General features: G+C 38.8%; 2 protein-coding genes across 3 annotated transcripts in view; both read right to left on the minus strand.

Moving 5' to 3' along the window:
- The window catches only part of SDR16C5 (short chain dehydrogenase/reductase family 16C member 5), a 31,422-nt gene extending 24,537 nt beyond the window's left edge, over positions 1 to 6,885 (minus strand). Inside the window, exons 1-3 of one of the 2 annotated variants that reach the window (XM_072604627.1) lie at positions 6,782 to 6,872; positions 3,521 to 3,562; positions 149 to 498 (exon numbers count right to left, since the gene is read on the minus strand). In XM_072604627.1, coding sequence (XP_072460728.1) covers positions 149 to 484 — 336 coding nt within the window. In that variant the 5' untranslated portion in view covers positions 485 to 498; positions 3,521 to 3,562; positions 6,782 to 6,872. Of the gene's footprint in view, positions 1 to 148; positions 499 to 3,520; positions 3,563 to 6,781 lie in introns of both variants that reach the window. The other variant, XM_072604626.1, reaches the window with a different exon arrangement.
- A 2,325-nt stretch (positions 6,886 to 9,210) lies between these two features.
- LOC140501254 (short-chain dehydrogenase/reductase family 16C member 6-like) overlaps positions 9,211 to 25,129 on the minus strand; it is a 29,507-nt gene continuing 13,588 nt past the window's right edge. The window contains exons 3-7 of the mRNA XM_072604628.1: positions 22,329 to 22,460; positions 21,177 to 21,276; positions 17,769 to 17,913; positions 12,373 to 12,498; positions 9,211 to 9,593 (exon numbers count right to left, since the gene is read on the minus strand). Of these exons, the coding sequence (XP_072460729.1) occupies positions 9,467 to 9,593; positions 12,373 to 12,498; positions 17,769 to 17,913; positions 21,177 to 21,276; positions 22,329 to 22,460 (630 nt within the window). The 3' untranslated portion in view covers positions 9,211 to 9,466. The remainder of the gene's footprint in view (positions 9,594 to 12,372; positions 12,499 to 17,768; positions 17,914 to 21,176; positions 21,277 to 22,328; positions 22,461 to 25,129) is intronic.

A 25,129-nucleotide genomic window follows, 5' to 3' on the forward strand; every position in this document is an offset into this window, starting at 1 on the left:
GTAGTAAAAACACTTAATATTTGCAAACTAGATTAGTATATTATAGAGAACCAGCTCAATGCAAATTTTGGCTAAACTATTTACTCAAAAACTGGGTAGTTGATACAATTTTATTATGTTAAGGAACTAAACAATACACAGGACTTACCAGATCTGCTACTCGGTAGACATCTTGCCTTTCACTGCAGTTACAGATATAGGTATACACTCTTGATGCACCAGCTTTTTTGGCCAATTCACAAGTTTCCTGGTTGCCCTCTGCATTGATATCCCAGAGAACAAGGATAGCTCCTAGACGGGCAAATTTTAGGGCTAATAATCGTCCAATTCCACTTCCAGATCCCGTTATAAGGACTATTTCACCAGTAATATTTTTCTTTGGCCTTGGAACCATGGTGAAAAAGAAGAAAGCTTCCACAAGGCTATACGTGAATTTGCCAGCAAAAATGAGCATCTCCTTCACAGCTTTCATCTTGGAAGGCATATTTCAGCAAATGCCTACAAAAAGAGATGAATTAACTGGGTAGCACATTTTAGGACAGACATTGACTGACCAACTGGAATTGAGTATGACATTTTTGGAAAGACATTGACAGACTAGACAAATTATAAAGTTTCCAAAGGAGAATGACCAGAATGATGACGGGCTGGGAGATCATGCTATCTAAGCATTGGTTGAAGCAACTAGGGATATTTAGCTAGGAGAAGAGAAGACTCTGGGGACAACATGACAAATGTCTTCAAGTCACACATAGAAGAAGGATTAAAGCTTGTTCTAATATCTGAAAGCAGAAGTAAGGGCAACGAGTAGAAGTCTTGAAGAGACAAATTTTGGCTCAATATGTAAAGGAAAATTTCCTAAAAATCAGAGCTATACCAAAGTGGAAGGTATTAGCTAAGGAAATAGTGAATTCCCTCTCACATAACAGGCCCTAGCCCAAGCTTGCTCATTGTTTGGGTTTTGATTAACATCTTTTAAGGAAGACTGAATAACCACTTTGTCAGGTTTGTTGTAGAAGTGATTCTGGGCAGTATAGGTGGAGCAGTGGGTAGAGTGCTGGGTCTGGAGCCAAGAAGACTCCTGAGTTCAAAACTGGTCTCAGACAATTACTAAAGGTGTGACCTTGGACAAGTCACCTAACTCTGTTTGCCTTAGTTTCCTCATCTGAAAAATGAGCAGCGGAAGGAAGTGGCAAACTACCCCAGTATATTTTGCTAAGAAAACCCCAAGTGGGTATATGAAGAGCCGGACACAACTGAGCAACAACAGTGTCTTTTTCCAGGCTGGAAATTTAGAAAATTGTAATGGAAATGAAAAGCAGAACCTCTTGGACCAATGAGAGATCTATTAACTTCATCAATCTTTCTGTTTGAATCAAATTAAGTCTGGTTTCTACCTTCTTTGTAGGTGGTGACAGTAATTAAGTCTTTCGTTTCAATCTTTCTTGGAGGAAAAGTCCAAGTGGAAAGATACTGAAAGAGCACTACTGGAGGTAGAGCAGGGGCAGCTGAGGCTTAAAGGTGTTGCAGGACTGGTTAAGGGGGAAAATAGCCATTATGTAGCAATAAAGCAGGTCACAGAGCGTAAGTCCTGTCCCAACTTTCTCTGGAGTTGTCCATATTATTATAAAGCTGCAGATCTGAGGAGTGAGAAAAGTAGCTTAAAAAGAAAACCATGTTGCATAATAAAATTTTACACAAAGCTTATTTAATACCATACATTTAATGTCTGTAAACGAGCATAGTGAATTTGTTTCAGAATGGAGCACTTTGTTGAGAAAAAAAGTTGATAGTTATTTTTGCTGAAGTAAAAATGAATAAGACGATATATGAGATATTGAGAAGCTGATATACCACTATGTGGTATGTCATCCATCCCTCCCCCCACCTTTTTGTCCCCTTATAAACTCATAGAGCTGAAATAGATTTCCAATATCTCTATAGCTTTTTGGATTTATTTTACATATACAATGAGGCTACTAATTCACACCATAGAGAACTTAATAAAGGGCTTTCACTGCATCAGTGCATAATGTACTCAATCCATCATCTATGTGAAAATTCCCAAGCTTGGAAAAAAACTATTTCTCTTTGATTTTGAGTTGGATCAGTCAGATTTGGGTAAGGCATTCATAGGTCCTAAGCAAGAAAACTATACACTCTGGGCATTAATTATAATTATAGAGGCATTAAACTTTCAGTGCACTCAGGTGACTTGGTTTAGCACAAAATAATGATCTATATATGCCCTGATGTAAGATTATTTTGGTGTTAAATATGTAAAAATTATTTTCTTAAAATATTAAAAAGTGTCACTTGTTGGATTCTCCCAGTTCACTCATAACATGCCCATGGAGATTGCTTTCCTTTTCTTTCTCTAGCCCTGACTCTGGCTACTGTCTATTTAAGACTAACCTTCATCTATGTAAGATCATTAGCTTTACTCAAGTGCTGATTTCCATATATGCCATACTGGTGATATTCAACCACACAGGCATCAATTGTTATTAGACTTTAAACTCTTTTTTTCTCCCAGTGCTTAATGCCGTGCTTTGCACATAATATGTGCTAAAGGGGAGCTGAATGAATTACTGAATACCTCTTATGATATTAGCAGAAATTTTAAGTAAGCAGAAACTCAACATTTTGCCTTTCAGGCTATCTCAGACTTATCTTTTGTGCCTCCACTCAATCAATCAATAAACATTTATTAAATGCCTACTATGTGCCAGGCACCATGCCAAACACTTTTGTTGTTATTCAGTCATGTCTGACTCTTTGTGACCCCATTTGGGGTTTTCTTGGTAAAGATATTAGAATGGTTTTCCATTTCCTTCTCCTGCTCATTTTACATATGAGAAAACTGAAGCAAACAGGATTAAGTGACTTGCCCAGGGTCAGACAGCTGGTAAGTGTCTGAGGTCAGACTTGAACTTAGGAAGATGAGATTCCTGACTTCAGGCCTGGTATTCCATCCATTTCACCACCTAGTTGCCCCATGCTAAACACTAGGGATACAAAAAGAGGCAAAAGACAGCCCCTGCTCTCAAGGAACTCATAGGTAACAAACAAACATAAATAAACAACCTCTCTCTCTCTCTCTCTCTCTCTCTCTCTCTCTCTCTCTGTCTGTCTCTCTCTCTCTCTCTCTCTGTCTCTCTGTCTCTCTCTCTCTCTCTCTCTCTCTCTCTCTCTCTCTCTATATATATATATATATATATATGTATAGGATCTATAGTAAATAATTAAGCACTAGAATTAAGAGCTATTGAGAATGATTTCCTGGGGAAAATGGAATTTTAATTGGCACTTAAAAGAAGCCAGGTAAAGCAGCAGGCAAAGATAAGAAGGGAGAACATTCCTGACATGGGTAATAGCCAGTGAAAATGCCTGGAGCTGAGACATGGCGTGTCTTGTGAAACAGCCAGGAAGCCAGTGCACCAAATCAGACAATGTGGTATGGAGTAAGGTATAAGATTGAAGGCCTTGAAGTGGTAGCTTGGGTAGTAGCTATGCTTACCTTCTGTTACAAAAAAGAAGATGAGGTTCCTATGGGAAAAGTCTGCAGAAATAATAAAATCCCACTTTTGAGAAAACAATCTTGATTACATATTGGCATATGCACACACAGGTCAGGGAACACAGCAGGGGCTGTGTTTCAAAGATAATTTGCTATTCTTAGACTAATGCCAACCACTCATATTTCTATAATGCTTTATGATTTACAATGCGCTTTTTCCACAACCACCTTGTGAAGGAAGTAGGGAAGGTATTACATATTATCTTCTGTTTACAGAGGAGACTGAGGTTCAGAAAATTTAAGTTGCACAGTGTCACACAAATGCCAAGTGTCCAAACTCAAGCCATGTTGACTCCAAATCAGTTCTCCTTCTATTACCCCATGTGGCTTCTAAAATGTATATAAAAGGTTATTACCAGTTATCAGGAAGCATAAGCAGGCTTAATTTTTTTGTCAAAACCTTAGTTCAGTGTACTGAAGTTCATGGTTTTCATGGACATTTCCTTATAATATGTCCAGCATAGGTTGTTGAGTTTGTCCTTTGTTCTCGAAGGAGACCACAATATCAAGAAATGCAGTTGACTTTGATATGAGTGAAGCAGGTCTGCAAGATCACCAACTTCACTTTCTTCTCCTGAGCCATCTGGATCCAGTGGCCTGATTTTCATCAGGATGACCAGAGATGGCCCAGGATGCAATGAGTCCCTAAGGCCTTTCCAGGTAAGGTCTTATCACATTCTCACCTTGAGTGAGATACACTTGTTCAATGAATAGGCATCTTTAAGTAGTTACTCAAGGGATGGCCCCTTTAATTAAAAAAAAAAAAAACTGGGAGAGGAAGGCCCTCAGAACTCCTGGGTAAAAGAGAAACAATTACTATTTAGTAATTAAGGTTTAGGTGGACTATCAATGTGACTGTCTGACCTTGGACATTCTATCACCTCTCTGGTTTTTATGCCTTTGTGGGGATTTATTTCCGTGTCTTTTAAGCTTAGTTCTTTCTCTCCCCTCATCTCAGTTGCTCTTTCTTTCTTCTACTTTTTTATTTTTACCTGTTAGCTTTTACTGTTTTATTGTTGCTGTTCATTTCTGTTTCTCTCTTAGATTGTTATCTAACAAAAGGACCTTGTTACAAAGTGTCCTGTATAAGTCAAAGAGCCTACTCCTGTCAACAGGAATTTAATTTCTCTTGTTCTATTTCTCAGCCACAATCTTACTTATTCCTCTGTGATCTGATTGTTCTGCTCTTGTTTTCTTTCCTTCTTTTCTTTTATTCTCCACTCCAAGAGAGCACAGGAAGGATTTGCTAACTAAATATGACAGAGATTTCAGTTAGCTGGGACCCAACTAATCAGGACCCACAAATAACCTATTTTTTCACATAACTATGGTTGAGGGTGAATGGGAAACATCTTAAGTTTGGAGTGTGTTGATTACTCAGTGAATCCTCCATTTACTCCATTTAGAATATACTTATGAGTAGTTACTTACAGGTTGTCTCAACCATTAGAATGTAAGATCTTTGATGGTAGGAACTTTCTGTCTTTGCATTCCTAGCCATAATGTCTGGTTCATGCTAAACATTAATGAATGTTTGTTTCCTGACTGAATATTTTTGGCAAGGAGAGGAAAGAAGAAGAAAGGAGAAAAAGGAGTAATAAAGTAGGTGGGGGGTTAAAAAGGAGGAAGGTGAGAGGAGAGGATGGTAACGGGGAGGACAGCACAAAAAAATCAAGACAGAATAGATTAAAGAAGGTAAATCAAATTAAAGGGGATAGATCTCACCTAAACAATATACTTATTCATAATAGAATACTGGTTGGTACTGTTGATCTTGAGGTATCAAAGATTTAGTATCAAATAAAGGTTAAATTAAGTTCAGTATAAACCTTACTTAGAGGTCATCAAGTTCAACCCCCTTATTTAACAGTTGAGAGGACTCAGGCAGAGAAATCAAATGACTTGCCCCAAGTCTCATAGCCAGACCATGCTGATGTCTGAAGCAAAGTCTTGACTCCAAAATTAGACACATTCCACTAAGGCAGGAATGTGTACTATTACCAGTTGGGGAATATAGTTCCAACAAGAACTGATATGAAAATAATTTCAAAAAGGAATAAGCTTCAATGGGGAAGAAAATTAAATTAAGCAGAACCTTCTATTGCCTCAAGATTCTGGATCACAGAATGAATGACGTGAGTTTTGTAGCCTTGGGCAGCTGTTTGTCTGGTGAAACTTCATCTATACCAAGTTACTTTAAGAATAGAATGGGGGTTCTTTGCCTCATTTGTAACTATTCTATCGTAATTAAAAGATGATTTACAAACCCTCTAGGCATCTTTACAGAAAGCAGCAAGAGAATGGAGTAGTAGGTGCCGACGCAAAAAAGAGAATAAAAAGGCGGAGATGTAGAACGGAGAGGCAAAAGGGATCGAAAATACATGCTTGTGAATTGAAAAAGAAAACCCCAAAAGAAGTGTGTGTGCGTGTGTGTGTGCGCGCGCGCGCGCGCGCGCGCGTGTGTGTGTGTGGCGGGGAAGGTTCTGGGGAAGCAGGGAAATCACTCCAAAGCTGGTAGTATCTTCAACTCATTCTCCCCTTTTGCAGCACATGGGGTTGGTCTTTAGGACATCTTGGTTGGGAAGTCCTCCTTTGTTCCTACTACCTAAAGTATAACAAGAGGTGAGTGAGTGAGTGAGTGTGTGAGTGAGTGAGTGAGTGTGTGAGTGTGAGTGTGTGAGTGTGTGTGTGTGTGTGTGTGTGTGTGTGTGTGTGTGTGGCACTTCGCTCTTCTCACCAGTCACTTATTTTGTTACATTTCCCTGACACACCCATGAAGTTATCTCCTGGTTATTTCTGCTTTCACTCAAAATGCTTGGGTGACATCTTCTGCATACAGCGAACCCGAAACCGGCATAACTAGCAAAGCTAGAAGTTTCGAGGACTGGGAAACTCCCTTGCTGCCTTTAATCCAGCTAGATTTGAGAATCTGACCGAGAAACCAAAGCCCGAAGCAAAGAAGAGCTTTGGAATTGGAGAAGGCAAAAGCAGGATAGAAATCTCCCACTCCTGTCCCCTTCCCCTTCTCCCCCTTGCATTTAGTTGAACAGATCTTCCCCGAGCCCAGAAACCCAACTTTAGCCACTTAGAGGCAATCAAGATCATCACTCGTCTACAAGCACGCGGCACACACAAATGAAGGGAAGGTAGAGTCCCGGCTGCCCGTCACCTTCTCCACCACATCTACTTAATGCCACTTACTTGCAGCTCTTGGAAGCTCTGGACGCAGACTGTTTCCAAAGCTCTCCCAGTGGAAGCAAAAGCTCACACTGCATACACCCCGAGCTGTGACGCCCTGCGCCTGCGCTTTATCTTTGGAACGGCGCCCTGAAGTTGTTGGTCTTGGATTTGGGAGCTCTTGGTCATGTGAGTTCCCCGGGCCAGGCTAGCAGCAGAGGGCGCGCACTGTCTGAAGTGCCAAAAACCTCTTGTAGCATCTCCTGCGTTCCCGTCTCTGCCCCTCTTCCTTCCTTCTCCTCCTCCTTCCTCTCCCCTCGCGCCCCCCCCCCCCCCCAGGAGCTTTGAAAACCTGCAATCTGGTCCTTTGGGTGGGGCCGACAAGAATGTCTCGTTAGTAAGGAAGAACGGGACAGGTTTGGGTCACATCCAACCAGCACGAGGAAGAAGTCTTCTCGGCCTCCTGCAGATGCGGAAAGCATTATCGAATTCCTCCATCCTAGAAGTGGATGAAGGAATTTCTCAGCTCTGCGTTGTCACCTGTGGGGCCCCGCAGTGCCCCTGAGAGCCACTGGGTGGCACTGGCAGGCCTAAGGCTTAAGCAGAAGAGGGGAGGAGAAAGAGAAAAAGGGCCCAGAACCAGAGGAAGAAAGGGAGACAGAGGGGAGGAGAGAGAAAATAAAGTGGTTCATGTATCGAGGAATGATGGAGGACCATCTACAAGGGCCCCGGGCAGACGTCCGTGTTGCTAATGCTTGCTGACTCTGACTAGCAAAGGAAACAAGAGAGTGACTATACTCTCCTTTCATGTGGCTCCCACAGACTGGCATCACCCTGAAAAATTAGCCCAGGCATAGCTCTTTGTTGTATTTATAACATAATTCCCTTCCCTTTTTATAAAACTATTTTATGTGGATATGTGGGGATGTGTGTAACTGGGGATGGAGGTTGTTAATGTGAGATTCTTATGTAACAGTGAATCCTACTATTCATTCAACAAATATCCAGTGCCTACCACTCTTAAGGCATCATGAACCATTGTGGGATATAAAACTTTGCACAATACATAAACTTGTAGATCAGAGTATGCTTTCTTAGTCACCTAGTAGGTGACTGGCTATTACCAGCTTCGGTGGTAGCCTTGGAACCTCTGAAATCTTATTTTCAAGTTCACAGAAACCCATATAGAAGGGAACCTTTGGGACCAACCATCTTGTCCACTACCCTCAGTTTTCAAATCAGGAAACTGAAGTTCACAGAGGTGAAATATCTTGACCACAGGCAATACATAGAAAAACCAACCTACATCCTCTGACTTTAAATCTACCACTTTTTCCAATATATTGTAGAGTTTGATGAACACTAAATTCTATAAATATAAACCACTTCCCATATGCAAGGCACTATATGGAACACTGCAGATACAAAGATGAAACTGAAAACATTTTTAACTTCTATTTAATTTTAGCCTAAAGTATTTAATTATGGCACTTTTCTTCATCTGCTTTTGACAAACCTTTTGGTGGGCAGGCCTGCTGGCACTGATCATTACAGTCCAGCAGCCTTTGCTAGCCTGGGTTCATGCTTGATAGGATTAACCTCTACATTTAGCCCACTTTCCTTGAGGCCCAGTGTAGATGGGCATGCTGACACCCTATCTGCTTCCTTCCTCCTTTCTCTTTCTTTCCTTCAGGTGTCTGGGCAGAATCAGTCGCTTTCTGCTTCTTTTGGGATGGGTGGAAGAAGATAGTGTTAATGTAATCGCTGCAGCCTTTGGGGGTTCCAACTGTCAACCAGAAGGACCTGGCCTCAGTCTCTATCTTGTGGGTGGCAGAGCTGAACAAAGCAACCTAGAGACAGGAGAGTCAGGAATCAAACAGAAGTTTAATTTCAAAGTGAAGGAAATGGATTGCAAGCAAGGACACGCGTATTGGAAACTTGCCCCTAGCAGGGGTGGAGGCTAGACAATGAGGGGAGATCTCAGTACTTATACCTATGGCTACACAATAAGCTGTAGCCCTGATAATGAATGATAACAGCAACAACGTAGCAAGTTTGATTCACAGCAGGGCTTCATGACCAGAAACAATTCTGGGATTTTGCTATGGCTGAGCTCATCCAGAGGAGAGCCCAAAGGATTATTGTCGATTTCAGGGCACAGCAGTTGGGCCTTAGCTCTGGAAAACATTGTATCCCCTAATATTTTGACACTACCCTAGGGTTAGGTCTTTCAGTTTCTTGTGAACTTTCTTGTGATCCTGTACTTGTTGCATGGTGGTTGGGAGAGGGATACTGAGTGAGTACTCTATTAGAATTCTCTGGCATTAATTCATGAAGGATTTTACTTTGTTAGGGATTCTGTCTAGAATAGTTTGAAATTATGACATAATTTGTTTGGTTTTATGGCATCTCCTTCCTCTTCCAAATTTTGTGTTTAAAAAAATTAAAGTGAATGAAGATAATTAAAATTTTTATTTCATTTTTTAGGATTTAACACCATTCACCAAGGTAGTTGGAACTACCTGAGGTAGTTAGGCTCTAGCACAGGAGACAATAAGAACTACAATGGAATTCTAAATGCCTAGAGATATGAACATAGAAACTTCTGGTAATAAAGTAGGCACATTTGGACTCTCCAGTGACTCTCTGGAAAGGGATTGCTCCTCGCTGCTTGCGGTATTCCTTATGTTGTCACATTTGGATTTTCGGTTATTGGTAAGTCGTCTTTGCTACAGTCTGGACTTCATCTTTCTCCACTCTACCTTGGAAAGTATCCATAGAATTGAAAACTCCAAGGAAATCACCCAAGGCCAGAGTCATTTTTACGGATATCATACTAGAGAAAACAGAGAAATAATATTATTTACAATAGCAATTAAAAGTTCCCTACTTTTCTTGTGAGTAAAATCTATTATCAACAGCAATATTCCTAAATACTACTCTGGGTTATAAGAAGATTGTAGTGCTCAAGCTGCAAGGGATCTTAGAGGTCATTTTACATACGAAGAAATTGAGATTTATTGAGGGCAGTGCCTTGCCCAATGTCACACAGGTAGTAAGCCTCAGAGATGGGATTGAAGTCAGGTCCTTTGATTCTAGAGACAGTGTTCTTTTTCATCAAGCCCAACCACTTGACAAGCAGTACAAAATAGAGTTTAGGATGCTTATATAGGGGCAGCTAGATGGTGAAGTGTTTAGAGTGTTGGGCCTGGAGTCAGGAAGACTCATCTTCCTGAGTTCAAATCTGGCCTCACACTTAGGCCCTCTGTAAATTACTTTATTCTGCTTGGTTCAGTTTCCTCATCTGAAAATGAGTTGGAGAAGGAAATGGCAAATATGTCCACTGTCTGCCAAGAAAACCACAAATGGGGCCATGAAGAGTCAGACATGACTGAAAAATGACTGAACAACAACAAATACTCACATAACTGAAGCTAGAATAATTTGTTGAGGAATAATGGTAACGTGTGTGTTCATCCTTCCTTGCCGAAGAAGACCATGCCATCAGAGAAATGATGACATGACTTACACTTGACTTGTTTTGAGTGAGGGAGGGCTGTGCAGGTCACCAGCATCACTTCTCCTCCAGAGCCATCTGAATCCAGTGACCAGATATTCATCAGGATGACTGGAGATGACCCAGGATGAGGCAATTGGGGTTAAGTGACTTGCCCAAGGTCACACAGCTAGTGAGTGTCAAGTGTCTGAGGTGAGATTTGAACTCAGGTTCTCCTGAATCCTGCACTGGTGCTCTATCCAGTGTAACACCTAGCTGCCCCTAATGGTAACAAATATCTCAGAGAAAGCATGGTATACATTTCAATATGGTAAAGAGTTGACCATTAACTCTATTTTTTTTTTTTGTAGGCTATGCCTATGGAATTTAAGCTCTAACAGATCCTACTGATGCTATAAGTCTTTGATTACAGACATAGTGATGGACAATTAATGCATAATCTGAGGACCATCCCAGCTGATCTCAGAGGGACCCATCATCAGAGCAGCGGTCATCAGGTGATGAATTTATCTCTCCATGGCAATTTATTAAATCCCTTACTAACATGCTGAAGAGGCTTGTGGCATGCAGAGGGAGAGAGAGTAGACATACTGGTAAAATCACAAATCCTTGAAGGAAAGGCCTGGGAAATAGTTTCTTATTAGGAATAACTGTAAAAAGGATACATTTATGTGACATAAGGAATGTTAATAGGTCATGAAGAGACAGGGAATTGCAAATGAAAGAACCCTGGACTTAGATCTAGGAGATCTGGGTTTGAGATCAAGGATTAAAACTTAGAAGCTGTGTGACTATAGATAAAAGATATTTAACCTCATTGAACTTAGTTTCCTCACCTGTAAAATGGGTCTTATAATATTGTGGTACTTCTTAACTTAGACTTATTATAAGGAAAGAGCTTTGAAAACCCAAAAGTTCTGTATAAATGTGAGTTATTTGATTATTTGTCATGGAGAAAAAAAATAAGACAGCTAGATGGCACAATAGATAGAGTGCTAAACTTGGAGTTGGGAAGACCTGAGTATCTATCCTGCCTCAGATGCTTACCAGGTGTTTGACTCTGGGCAACTCAACCTGTCAGTCTTAGTTTACTCATTTGTAAGTTCCTCTCACTTATGTCATAGAAATAAACTGGCAAAACTGTAATCAAAAAAGAAAATTTAGCTGTCAACTCTCTTTTATAGTTTTTCAGCACATATTCAAGGATTTTGGTCCATAATTTTTCCCATTATAGCCTCACTTCAGCTGAATTACCTAAATAATTCAATGAAAATCAAGACATTATTTTTAAGGATGATATTTTATATTTATTCGAAATGAGTTTACTTGAACCTAAGAAAGCCCATAGCATATGAGAAAAACAGAACAACAGCTCTTAATAAAAATAATAGTTAATAATTGCCTATGCTTATTTAGCACTTACTGTTATAAAATGCTTTTCATATGTCATCATTTAATTCTAAAAGTTTCCTTATGAGATAGGTATCACAACTATTATTACCATTTTAAAGATGAGAAAACTGAGTCAAAAAGGAATTGTGAATTGTCCAAGGTTATAGAGCTAAACCAGTGGTGGAGCTGGGATTAAAATTTATACTTTTTTGGTTTCTAATTCTAGTGTCCTTTCCACTATACCTCATTATTCCATAAAGGTCTTAAAAATGTTCATCACATTGCATAAATGTATTCATTTTATAAAATTTTATCCATCAAATAGGAAGTTACTTCCTAAGTAAAATTTAAAGGAACTTTAGTTTTTATTAGTATGAATTCCCTTTCTACTAATACAAATTGGAACTCTCTGTAGTACATGGTTTCATGAGTTGCTATGGTCAAAACAAAAAGAAACCCAAATTCCCAACCCTGGTCATGTAGTGGCCAGCTTTCTGATGACAAACTAGGCTTATACACATTTTTGGGGGACCTGCCAGACCTTCCACTTGGCTGGAATAGTCTTTGAGAACCCAAGGTTCTGTTCACATCACCACAAGTCCTTAGAGCAGGACTTAAATAGAAGACTTCGCAGGTAAAAAATGGTAGTTATTTTGTTGACAGATAACAGGGCTAGAGAAAGATTAAGAAATGCATAGTAACTTACTGTTTCAACAGCAATGCAAATAATACCATTTTGGGGGTTATCAGATAAAGCTGCTCCTCCAGGATAGCATTCATAGTTTTCTCAGCTATGTATTCAGCCTCCAGAAGAGGTAATATTCTTGGAAACCTGGAAAACAAAGAAAAACCAAGAAACCACAGATATTTCTTTAATGGTTATCAGACTCAATGGTTATGCCAGACATGCAGATAACATATCCTGCTTTAAGTCATGCCCCTTAAAAGAAGAGAAAAGCAGGGGGCAGCTTACTTCCTCCTTTATCTCCACCAATGTTGGGCTCATGACTACCTGCCTCATTTTCTTATAATACATTTCCTATCATGGCTTTATGGTTTCTGATTATAAAGTTACTGAGGTCAACAGAAGAAACATTCCCTGTTGGGTGTGCTGCCATTCTCCTATATTCCCAGTAAACAGCCTCAATAAATAATATTTTCCCAAAACATAAAAGTCATGTTCAAGAGAGAAAGGTCTCTCTGGGGACCCATGTGAAGCATGACTTCATTTCAGATCCTGCATTCACATAGCACTGGGAGTACTGGGAAGAACTAAGATGGTAATGAAATGAGCTCAATCAAATCAAGAGAACTTGAACCCTGGTGAGATTGTAAACAGAGTGCTGCTAAAGCACCAAAGCAAAGTCTCTTGTTTTTCTGCTTATGCTTCCCTATTACTTGCCTCATTTCTACTCCCATTTGCTTTCAACCACTTACTATTACCTCTTACCATCTGACTAATACCCTGTCATGTCATCAACACTTCAAGTCCTGATTTCCTCAAGCTGAGCCTGAGACACACACACACAGAGAGAGAGAGAGAGAGAGAGAGAGAGAGAGAGAGAGAGAGAGAGAGAGAGAGAGAGAGATGGTGATGAGTCCTTGGAAACTGGGTAAGCCTTGGACAGCAGAAATTAAGTATGTCATTTCAAAAAGCCTCTCAGCTTCCTTCAATATATCTTTTTAAAAAAAAATTTGAAAAATGTGGTCATTGAAACTGAACAAACTCCTGTACAAGTGAGACAGTTAATGAAAAAAATTGTTGTTCTTTACATTTCTTGCTTCTCCGGGTGCCTTTAAGTGTACGTGCGTTGCTTGTGTGTGTGTGTGTGTGTGTGTGTGTGTGTGTGTGTGTGTGTGTGTGCGCGTGTGCGCATGCACGTGTGTATTCCTAAATTTATTGAAGCAGTCATTCCTCTTTTCATTTCATGTCTTTATTCCTCCGTAGGCTGCACTTCTGACTTGCTGGATTTTCTCTATCATATCACAGATACCTCCTGATCCTGGAAGTTTGCACACACCCTTGGACTTTTCACACTGAATTTACCTGTTGCTCCTGTAGCCTCTTCCTGGGATTGGCTGATTCCTCCCAGAATTGTCATTTTAAGGGGGATGCTTTGGCCAGCCTTGTCATCATGCCTCTTCATGATTCTTAGACTTTCTCTACTAGGCTCCTATGGGTACTTCTTCTCTCTCTTCCTGTATCACCTGGGTGGGGGGCACTTTAGCTTGCCAACTTCCTTTTATATGCTAAATTCCCCCATTAGAATGTACACTCCCTGAAGGCAGGACTTATCTTTCTGTTTTTGTACATATTCTCAATGATCACTATGGTACCTGGTACTTAGTAAGAGCTTAATAAATACTAATTTATTTGACTTGACTTGTAAAGAACTTTGCCCCCCCTCCCCCAAAATATTATACAAATGTAGTTGCAATTATATCTTCTCTCCACTGGTTGGAGAGACAGAGCAAAAAAGAGCATAATCAATGAGTCTCAGCATATGAAAGACCCTCAGAAGCCATCTGGCCCAACTTGTCCCTGACAAAGCATTCCCTTTAAAAGAAATCAAACAAGTGATCATTTAGCTTCTGGTTGAATTCATCCAGTGATGGTGAACATTTCCCAAGGCAGCCCGTTATACATTTGGGAAGCTCTAATTACTAAGATGTCTTTCCAACAGAAGTCAAAATGCACCTCTCTTCATCTCCCACTCATTGCTTTTTGTTCTACCTTCTGTGGCCAAGCAGCACAAGTCTAATTCTCCTCTCATATGCTAGCCCTCCAAGTACTTGAAGAGGATTATCATCCCTGCCTCCCCAAGTCTTCTCTGGGCTAAATATCGCCAGGTTTTTTTCCACTTATTCTTGTATGGTATGATCATCTTGGTTGCCTCCCTTTGAATATTCTTGAATTCATCCTTCACCTTCCTAAAATGTTGCACCTAGAACTGAATATATCATTCCATACGTGGTTTGACTAGGGCAGAGTAATAAACTTCAGTGACTTCCTATGGCCTCTAGGTTCAAATATAAACTCCTCTCTTTTGCTTTTGTGTTCCTTCACATCCTGGCTCCAAACTGTCTCTCAGACCTCATTGTACTGAGAGAAATGGTTATTAATGACCAGAGATTTGGGGAGACCCTTCTTTCCAAAGTCCCCATTTCTAGGTTTAGTATCTGAAGGACATTGTTGATAAAGAGATTAATTAACTTTCTCTTCCGTCTTGATCAGATCCTACCCAACCTTACAATGAATTTAGTCTACATAGGTAAGGGTAGCTATAAATTCTTTGATTAGATTGCCCAAGGCAATTTAGAAGTAAATGACATATCCCCAGTCTTTCATAGAATAGGTCCATCTCTCATTGTAATGTTCACTCTCTCATTGTTAACCAGTCAGAGTTGATTGCACCCACCTCCGTAAGGGGTCTTTGGCATTTCAGTGTCACTAACCCTTTTATTAGTAAGATGGTAGAGGGCAGCAGGGACTGATCTTGGAGTCAGGAGGGGCTGAGTTCAAATCTGACCCTAGATATTTACCAGCTGCGTGACTCTTGGCAAGTCAGTTCCAATTGTTCAAAAAAAAAAATGCTAACATTTAAATGATTAATAAAATGACTAATTATACAGAAACTATCTCTTGAACTTTTAAAACATCAATGTACAGTGGTATCTTTCCTACATTTTGGGATTTAGCCAAGCTGGCCATCTCTCTTTTCCTTATCAGGGTACTCTGTCTCTCATTCCTGTGATTTTTTTCACTGGTCATCTCTAATAAGTGGAATGCACTTCTCACCTTCACTGGATACAATCTCTTTCTTTTTTCAGAATGCAGCTTAAGTATCTCCTTTAATGTGAAGATATAATACTTCTTCATCTAGTACCATCTAGTACCTCTCTACATCTAATACCTACCTACATCTAGTACTAGTAACTCTAGTATCCTCTTTCCCAAACCTCTTTGTATTTATTTATAATTTTCTGTCTATACTTACATGTGTATTCCTCCCCCCTCCCCCCTTAGAATATAAGTATTTTGAAAGGGGTGGGCGGGGGGGGAGAGAATTGTCAAATATGTTGCACCTTTTGAGGTGAATTCTATGTATTTTGTGCTATCAAGTCACATTTGTTTATAGAGAACAAAAATTAATAAAGAAGGACCTAATTTTTTTTTTTAAATAGGGACACGTAGTAGGCACTAAATGAATATTCACTGATTACTTGATTCACTATCCCTTCTTCTGCTGTTTTTCCCTTAATACAGTCTAAAATCACATTAGTTCTTGAAGGTGGCATGGCCCATTGTTAACTCAAATGGAACCTGTAATCTCCTAAAGCCTTCAAACTTGTTTGCTTTGAAGAACTGATAGCTAGCTGTACTTCTCCTCTGTTTTACTTGTATAGTCAAATTTTGAACTCAAATATCATACTTTACATTTATACCTGTTAAACTTTTTCTTATTAAATTTGCCCCAGTTCTCAAGAGCTCTGCTGGATCCTCTGTCAGCCATTGTTAAAGACCCTTCTTAACTTTGTATGATTTGCAAGTTTGATAGTACAAGTCTTTGAAAGCTGATTGGCTGTTACCCATCCATAACATTCCTTTTCTTTCTTTTGTGCTTTTGTACAAGTGGTTCCTCGTGTTTTAGAAGGTACTTCCTTCTTACCGTGACCTGTAGTTTCCTTCTAAGCATAGTTCAGGTGCCATTTGGCTTTACCTGTTCTTCTTAAAATTTCTCTGTAGATGGATTTACTATGAAGGAGTGAGAATAGAATTTGCTGGGGAGATGACAGGAGCTGACAGGTGATAGCACTAGGGGGTCTCCTCTCTCTGAATAGTTACCAGTGGTGTTCTCAGCATGATTTCAATCTGGCTCCTCCCTCATGAGACTCTCGCTGCCCTCATCCCCACCCCCATATAGTATAAAATAGTTGTAATACGTTTAAAGTCTGACAACTTCTCTGTTTACCTGAATTGCATCAGTTGATCTTGTTCTCCATGCCAGCCCCTCAAGTATGGGAGTCATTGAGCAACCTTACACTTAGCATTAAAATATTTGTTATTGCCCCATGCTTCTTCATTTACATTCTACTATCTTATAAAAATATTTCTTCTTTTTAGTGGGCAAAGCTTTTCATAGATGAATTTCTCTGGCTCAATACTAAGTATGAAAAACTATTACTCTTAATGCTCCATTTGGAATTTTAGATCCCAAGTAATGTTTAACTATGAAATTCAGGGCATATTAAAAAAAAGTCATTAGATTATTGGCATAATCTGATGGAAAATGTGCCAATCTTCCACCTATATTTGTTAATATTGTCTCACTGATACTTACACCCAAGTCCTACTCTGACGGTTTATCTTGTCATCAAAGTGACTCAGTCCTCAAATGCTATGCTGTCAGGGGGCTATTTCTGACAGGTCCTCACAAGAAGGAAAGGCTTCTAATGTGGACTTTAGTTATAGAATATAGATCAATTGTCTAAGAAGAAATTGGTTTCAGATTCTGACTCTGGCACTTGGTGTCTATGTCACTTTGGGCAAATTCATTTAAACTCCCTGGTCCTTAGTTTTCTCTCTTTAGAAACAAGTGGGTTGGACTCCATAACCTCTAAGGTCTCTTCTAGTTCCTAGTCTATGATCTTATGATCAATTCTAAGGTAACTGTGTCTGGTAAAATACATTCACAGAAGGTCAGCTAACAGATGGCATTTCCCACCCAGTTGTAATTCATGAAGGATAAGATATGGAAGGGTTGTAATCTGTAATAGTGGAAGGAGCACCCACTCTGATCAAATTATTGATACCTGAAGTATTAAAAGGAGTCCAGATGACTTTTTTTTTTTAAATCAAGAATCCTAGAGTTGGAAGGAAACTTGGACATAATTTGGTCCAACACTTTTACAGATGAAGAAATTGAGGTCTATAGAGGTGAAGTGACTTGTCCGGGGTCACTCAGCTCCTTAGTAGAAGGCTAGGGACTCTAATTCAGGCTGTCAGTTCATCCAGTGTCTTTTGGAATGCACCAGCTTGCCTCGGCCATACTGCTGTCTGGAATATGCAAAGATTCTTATAAAAATAAAATCATCTCTTACTTGGTTGTGCAACCATTAAACATTCCAGTTTTGATGAAATATGGGCAGACAATGGTAGTTTTAACTCCATGTTTCTTTAGTTTTCTCAATTCAAAACAAATAGATTCTGCAAATCCAAATGATGCAAATTTACTTGCACAATAATCTGAAATATAGGAGAGATCACAATAGTATTATTAATAGATTTTTAACATTATTTCCTGGAACTTTTTTTTTTAATTCGAAGCTTACCTGAAGTAGTGGATCTTTTTCAGACTTGTGACATAATAACCATGGAATGAAGAATCACAGAATTTCAGAAATGGGAGAAACCTCAAAGATCCTCTTGTACAATCAGGTACTCAAGTATGCATCCACTCTACAATAACCCTGACAAGTGGCTATTCAACCTCCTCTTGAAGATTTCCTGGGATTTGAAATCTACTACCTTCAGAAGTATCCTTATTCTAGTTTCAGATCTTCCTAACGATTTGAAAGTTTTCTTTTCTGTCAAGATGAAAGTTGCCTCTCAGTGACTTTCACCCACAGCTCCTACTTCTGTCCTCTGAAGCCCGGAAAAATCCAGGTAACTCCTCTTAATAAGATATTCCATAGACATCTTAAATTCAACATGCTCCAAACTGGAATCATCTTTCTTCCCAGACCTCCCCTCTTTCCTAACTTTCCTGTTACCATCAAGGGTGCCGCTATCTTCCTAGTCACCCTGGCCTATAACCTAGATATCATTCTTGACCCTTCACTTTTTCTCCTCTCTGCTCCTCCTCCCATATCTAATCTATTGCTAAACTCTGTCAATTCTACCTTCATGACATCTGTCATGCATGCCTCTTTTTTTCCCTCTAATACTATCACTACTCTGGAACAGGTCTTCCTCATTTCCTTCCTGGACTATGTGCCTTCTGTTTGGTCTCCCTGCCTAGTCTCTCCCCACTCCCATCATTCGGCTATCAAATTAATCTTCCAAGAGCATTAGTCTGACCATGTCACTCTCCTAGTCAATAATTCTCTGTTGCCTCCGGAGTAAAATAAAAAAATCTCTTTAAAACCCATCATAACCTGGCCTTTTCCTACCTTCCCAGTTATTTTATACTTTACTTCTCCACCCCCCACCCTTCGCCATGTATTCTGTAATTCAATGACACTGGCCTCCTTGCTGCTTTTCAAACAAAATACTCCATCTTCTGATTCTGGGCACTTTCATTGACTATGCCTCATGCATAGAGTTCTTTACCTCTTCATCTCCATCTTTTGTTTTCTTCAAATCCAGCTAAATCCTACCTTTTACAAGAAATCTTTCCCAGTCACCTTTAATGCAGTGCCTTGTCTCTGTTCATTATCTCCAATTTATTCTGTATGTATCTTATTTGCACATAGTTGTTTGCTTGTTGTCTTCCCTGTTAGACTGTGCTCACCCTTGGGCATAGGGACTCATTTCACCTTTTTTTTTTTGTATCCCTGGCACATAGCAGGTGCTTAATAGATGTTTATTGACTTTTCCCTTCCAGATCTAATACGTCCATTTTAAGTCCTCTTCTTCTCCATGGTATAAATCCCCAGTTTTTATGCCATACCTCATAGAGTATACTCTCTTATCATTTATCAGCATGATCATTCTCCTCTGGATATTCTCCATTTGTTAGCGTCTTTCCTAAAATGTGCCACCCTGGACTGAACACAGATGTAATCTGATCAGCACACAGGACTGTAATCTCTTTTGGTCTAATAGATACTACGCTTCCATTAATGTAGACATTGTGATTTTTAAGTTCATAATCCAAGATCTCATGGACGTTTCATATGGAGTTTCTGGTCCACTAAACTTCCCAGATCTTTTTTCATGTGAACTGTTGTCAAGCCATGCTTTTTTCTTCCAGTCCCTGCCATCAACTCTCCTATATATGATCATAGACTTGTCATACAAGTCCTATCATTGTCAATGACTAGGTGCCACTAATTTTTGAACTAAAGTGTAGGACTTTCATTTATACTTATTAAATTCCATCTTATAGCAGTTAATTACTGTGACTTTTAGTTATATTTTTAGATACCAATTTTGTTGCCCAATATCTTAACTTTGCATCATCTACACATTTGATATGAATATTGTTGATGCCATGATTTAATTCATTGATAAAACTATTATGCATGAAAACATAATGATAGATCCCTAGGGCACTCTACTACAGACCTCATTCCAGTGTGATGTCAAGCCCTTACTGACAACTTTTTTTTCCTGTCATTTGACTCTCATTTGCTCATTCCACCAGTTTTTGATAGAGTTAACTGTGCTGTTATCTTGCCCATATGTCTCCAGTTTATTCTCAAAGATATCATGAGATATTTTGTCAAATACCTTGCTAAAAACTAGATAAACTATATCTGTGAAATGGCATTGATTAGACATCAATATTATAATACTGTTACAAAAGGAAATTTAGTTTAATTCAAGCCACTGTATTGGCTACTGGAAGTACACAGGAAAAAAATGAAAATGCTTCTGCCTGATGGAGCTTATATTCCACTGGATAATTTTAGTCTGCTATACTCTATACTTGATGAAACTAGCTCTTATAGATCATTATTTCTCTTTACAAGTGTTCAGTTCTTTAATACCATGTAGGTAAGTTTTTCCAGAACTTGTGTTCCATTGACTTGCTTTTCAACTCAAAGTCCGTTCCATACTATGATGAGATTTTGGAGCAGGATATCAATGGAGATTTCATTATTTACATCTAATAATTGTTGATACAAAAAAGGTTAAAATAGCAGTAGATGTTATCGAATAATACTAGGTTTACCCACATATGTAGGTTTATATCATCCAAATTTTCATTCTATTCAGGGTTCTCATGTACAATATCATTGACAAGTGGCATTCAAAGATTCCCTAAATTAATTCTTTTAACTCCTCTCAGACATCATATTGAGGGTGCTTTAGGTAGGATAGATGAAATAAAGGATGCTTTTCTAACACCAGGATTTGATCAGGCAGACTTCAGCTTGTATCTATTCTGAACCTTTTTCTGAACTCACATTGTACTGCTTCTCACCTTCTATTCTCCCCCAAAAGTACCATTAGTCCATTTCAGAATAGAACATACTTTCAAATTTATTTTAAAAAAGCATCCTGCATCCCCCAGAAGCTTCTAATATTGAGGAAATATTAAAAACCAAACAACCAAACATTTTCTTAAAGTTCAAAATTTTTTAAAAAATAAAAGCAAGCATGTAAGCTAATCTTTTTTTAAAGCAATCCCATATTAATACTGATGAGACACAGAGAGATTAATTTCTATTGAACATAGATTAATTCAAATCCATTAAGGAGATTTTCTCATAAATTGAGGCAGGATCCAAATTGCAAGGTCCATATCACCCTGGACCACATCAGCCCCATAAAATACTCACCTCCTAGTCCATTTATGCCAATTAGTCCAGCTGCACTTGAAATACAGACCAAGTGACCATGGTTGCTAGCTATCATGGCAGGAAGGAAAGCTTTGTAAGTCTAAAAGACATAAGTAGACAACCCCAACATTTTATGAATTCATTCCACTAATATTATTGACTTCCTACCATGTGCTAAGATATATGCTAGTCACTTTGGCAGATACAAAGAATGTGGACCCTGACCTCAAAAAGCTTTCAGTTTAGTCAAATGTTCGTTAAATAAACACAAAATTAATAAAAATGAAGTTTTTCCTAATTGAATCAGTGGAGCATTTTAGGTTTGTATTTTTAGTAGAGAAAGTGACCATTAGTTTTCCAATCTGCTAAAGTCATTAGAACGTTGGATACTCTTGTGACAATTTAATTTTCCTCTCCCTTCTCCAAATCTGAACAAAATCAAAGACACCATGAAAATAGATAGCTAAATAAGCTATAGGGAAAACACACTTGAAGAAGGTAACTTTCAGGGGAAAATAATTTTGAAATTTGGTCAAGTGATTTGGAATAGTTGGCTACAAAAGATTTTCAGCTATTCTAATAGGGATCATTTGTTCTTTCATTGAAAATTATAGTGACACCATCCTTTCTTTGCAAATAGAGTATTTGTTCTCTTTTTTTACTCTTTCCATGCCCTGCAAAAGGGCATTATGTGCATAATATACACATATGTATATCACATATGTATGTGTGTATATACTTCCTCTTTTGTGTTGTCATAGACTTTCTGACTAGCATCTCTCTCCCTGTCACTCAGTAAAATCTCACAGAAATTTTCTGCCTTTCATACAATATCTGCTATAAATACAATCCATCTTTTTAGCCAGGCAATTTCTACCCAGTCTAAAAAGACATGACTTAATAAGAAGGAGTTGGGAAAGGGAATCGTGTTTGGGACCAGACGGAACTTTGTAGTAGGAAGATAAAATGAAGTAAATCTGCAGGAGTCAGATGAAACTGAATAAGGATGAGGTCAAACCAGATCACTAATAATTGGTCTGTCAATCCAAGTGTATCCCCATTAGATTTTTCATAAATGAATGGATATAAACAGATATTTAGAGAAATACAATTAACTATATAATCTTTATGCTTAAAAAGAAAATAGTTTACCCAAATATGAGCAAAGGTGTTAACAAGAAAAGATTTTTCCACTTGCTCATCTGAAGTCTCAAGGAATGGTTTTCCTGTTACAACTCCAGCATTGTTGATGAGGATGGTAACATCGCCAACTTCTCTTTTAACCTGAATAGGAGAAAACCCCCAAATAATTTATATAATCTGTGACCTTTGGATTTTGTTGTTCCAAGGCTTTGTCATCTTGCTACATAGTTGCCTTGTATCTCAGGATCACCATGCAGAACTCATGATCTTTCTCCCTCAAGACCACTCTACTAAAACTCCTTGAAATGCCACCCCACTATGAGCCATCCCTCCAACTCATAGTTATAAGGCAGAGGTTCTAAGGCTTGGCTACTCCTAGATTCGAGCCACTTTGTTGATCTTCACTCTTAAAACTATAGCTCACAGGTCTCCAGTAATTCATTTAATTTTTATAGATAATCAATAGACACAATTAATTCATGGCAAAGGTGAGATGACATTGTGAAAACAAAAGGAATCAAACAATCCCATTGTAAACCTGGGGCATATTCTCTTCCAATCAATTGGAAGAGAGGGACCTCACATAGAGTAAATTATCTAGGCTGTCATAGGTTTGTGACTAGCATCTGTCTCCCTGTTGGACTTTTCCGTCATACCTGTGAACCAGTCACCTTCTTTTCTGCCCTGCTTCCCCTTTCAGTTTCCTTTTGTCAGTGACTGTATTTCTCTTTTTTATATTTCTATCCCTAATGGTTAGCACAGAACCTGGCTCAGTAGAGGCTTAATAAATAGTTTAGGTACTTGGGCAGCTAGGTGGTTCAGTGGATAGAGCACCAGTGCAGGAGTCAGGAGGACCTGAGTTCAAATCTCACTTCCATTTCAGACACTTGACACTCACTAGCTGTGTGACCTTGGGCAAGTCACTTAACCCCAATTGCCTCATCCTAGGTCATCTCCAGTCATCCTGATAAATATCTGGTCCCTGGATTCAGATGGCTCTGGAGGAGAAGTGAGGCTGGTGACCTGCACAGCCCTCCCTCACTCAAAACAAAGTCAAGTTCAAGTCATGTCATTCTTTCTCTGGTGGCATGGTCTTCTTCAGCAACGAAGGATGAACACACACACAGTTTAGGTGCTTAATAGTTGAGGAAAATAAAGAATAAATAGTAGTTGTTTCATAAATGTTATTTGACTGAATGATTTCATTAACTACGTGGAGGGGAATGTATTAATCAGGGGTCTCCTTATCAACTTTCCTCTCCTCCAATGCACCTATTTCTATTGAAGGTATAACCAGTGGATAGAGCACCAGACTTGGAGTCAGGAAGACTTATTTCCCTGTGTTCAAATCTGGCTTCTAACACTTACTAGCTAGTAAGATCTTGGGCAAGTCACTTAACCCTGTTTGGCTCAGTTTCCTCATCTCTAAAATGAGCTGGAGAAGAAAATGACAAACTGCTCTAGTATCTTTGCCAAGAAAACCGTAACTGGGTTCATGAAGAGCTGAACATGCCTGGAAAATGGATGAACAAATTAAGAATATCTGTGTTCAGATCTTGCCTCTGACACCTATCTAATGACTGTATGATTTTGGCAGGCCACTTAACTTCACAGTGCCTACAAAACTCTGGGATTAAAAATTTGCACTGTATGGACAGATCTGCATTGATAAAATAATTTTTCTCACTGGGAGTTCCCTATACCTGTGAAATCACAAGTCTAATAAAAACAAAACACACACACACAACTTTATATAACTAAATTGTTAGTTAACCAAACAAAAATATCCTATTTGTGTTTTCTTAGGAAATGAATTAGCATGACAGAATTGTTCTCTTATAAAATGGCACATCCAACATTTATTTGTCACATTCCCCTTCAATCATTTTAGCCAATCCAATAGGTGTAAAATGATAAAAAGCTTGTTTTAATTTTCATTTCTTTAGTCAATAATGATTTAGAACATTTCTTCATATGACTATAAATTGTTTTGATTTCTTCATTGGAAAACTGCTTGCTCATATCCTTTGACCATGTATCAATCGGGGAATGACATATTCTTATAGATTTGATGAAGTTCAATATATCTTTGAGATATGAGACCTTTATCTGAGAAACTGCCTATAAATTTTTTCTCTAATTTTTTGCTTCCCTTCTGATCTTGGCTACATTTGTTTTATTTGTACAAATCCTTTTTCATTTAATGTACTGGAAATTATCCTTTTTGCACCTGACTTTGGCTTCTACCATGATTGGCTTTACAGTCTCAGACGTGTATGAGCTGTGTGACCCTGGGCAAGTCACTTAACTCTATTTGCCTCAGTTTTTCCACTATAAAGTGAGCTGGAGAAGGAAATGGCAAACTGCTCTAGTATCTTTGCCAAGAACACTCCAAATGTGGTATGAAGAGTTGGGCATTAATGAAAAATGTCTGAACAACAAATGGTTACTATTATTGCTGATGTTTTTGGATTAGACTTGTGATTTCATTGGTATAGGAAATTCTCAGTGAGGAAGTCTGCCGTACCAATGTAGGTTGGTTGCCCTGTAATTTATAACCTGAGAGTGACCTGGAACTCTAAGAGGTTAAGTGACTTGCACACGGTCATATAGTCTGAATGTTTTAGAAGTGGGATTTCAACCCAGGTCTTCCTTCTACTAGGCTTAGATAGTTAACCCCTCTATCACTCTTCTTATATTGTTATTGTTAATTTTAAGTTGTCAGTGGTTCCTTTGCTTGAGATGTTTTTGATTTCCAGGTTCATTGTAACTTGAAGGAATTTGAGGTAATGAAGAAAGAAGGTAGATAA

The sequence above is a fragment of the Notamacropus eugenii genome, chromosome 4, assembly GCF_028372415.1.
Source record: "Notamacropus eugenii isolate mMacEug1 chromosome 4, mMacEug1.pri_v2, whole genome shotgun sequence".
Lineage (NCBI taxonomy): Eukaryota > Metazoa > Chordata > Mammalia > Diprotodontia > Macropodidae > Notamacropus > Notamacropus eugenii.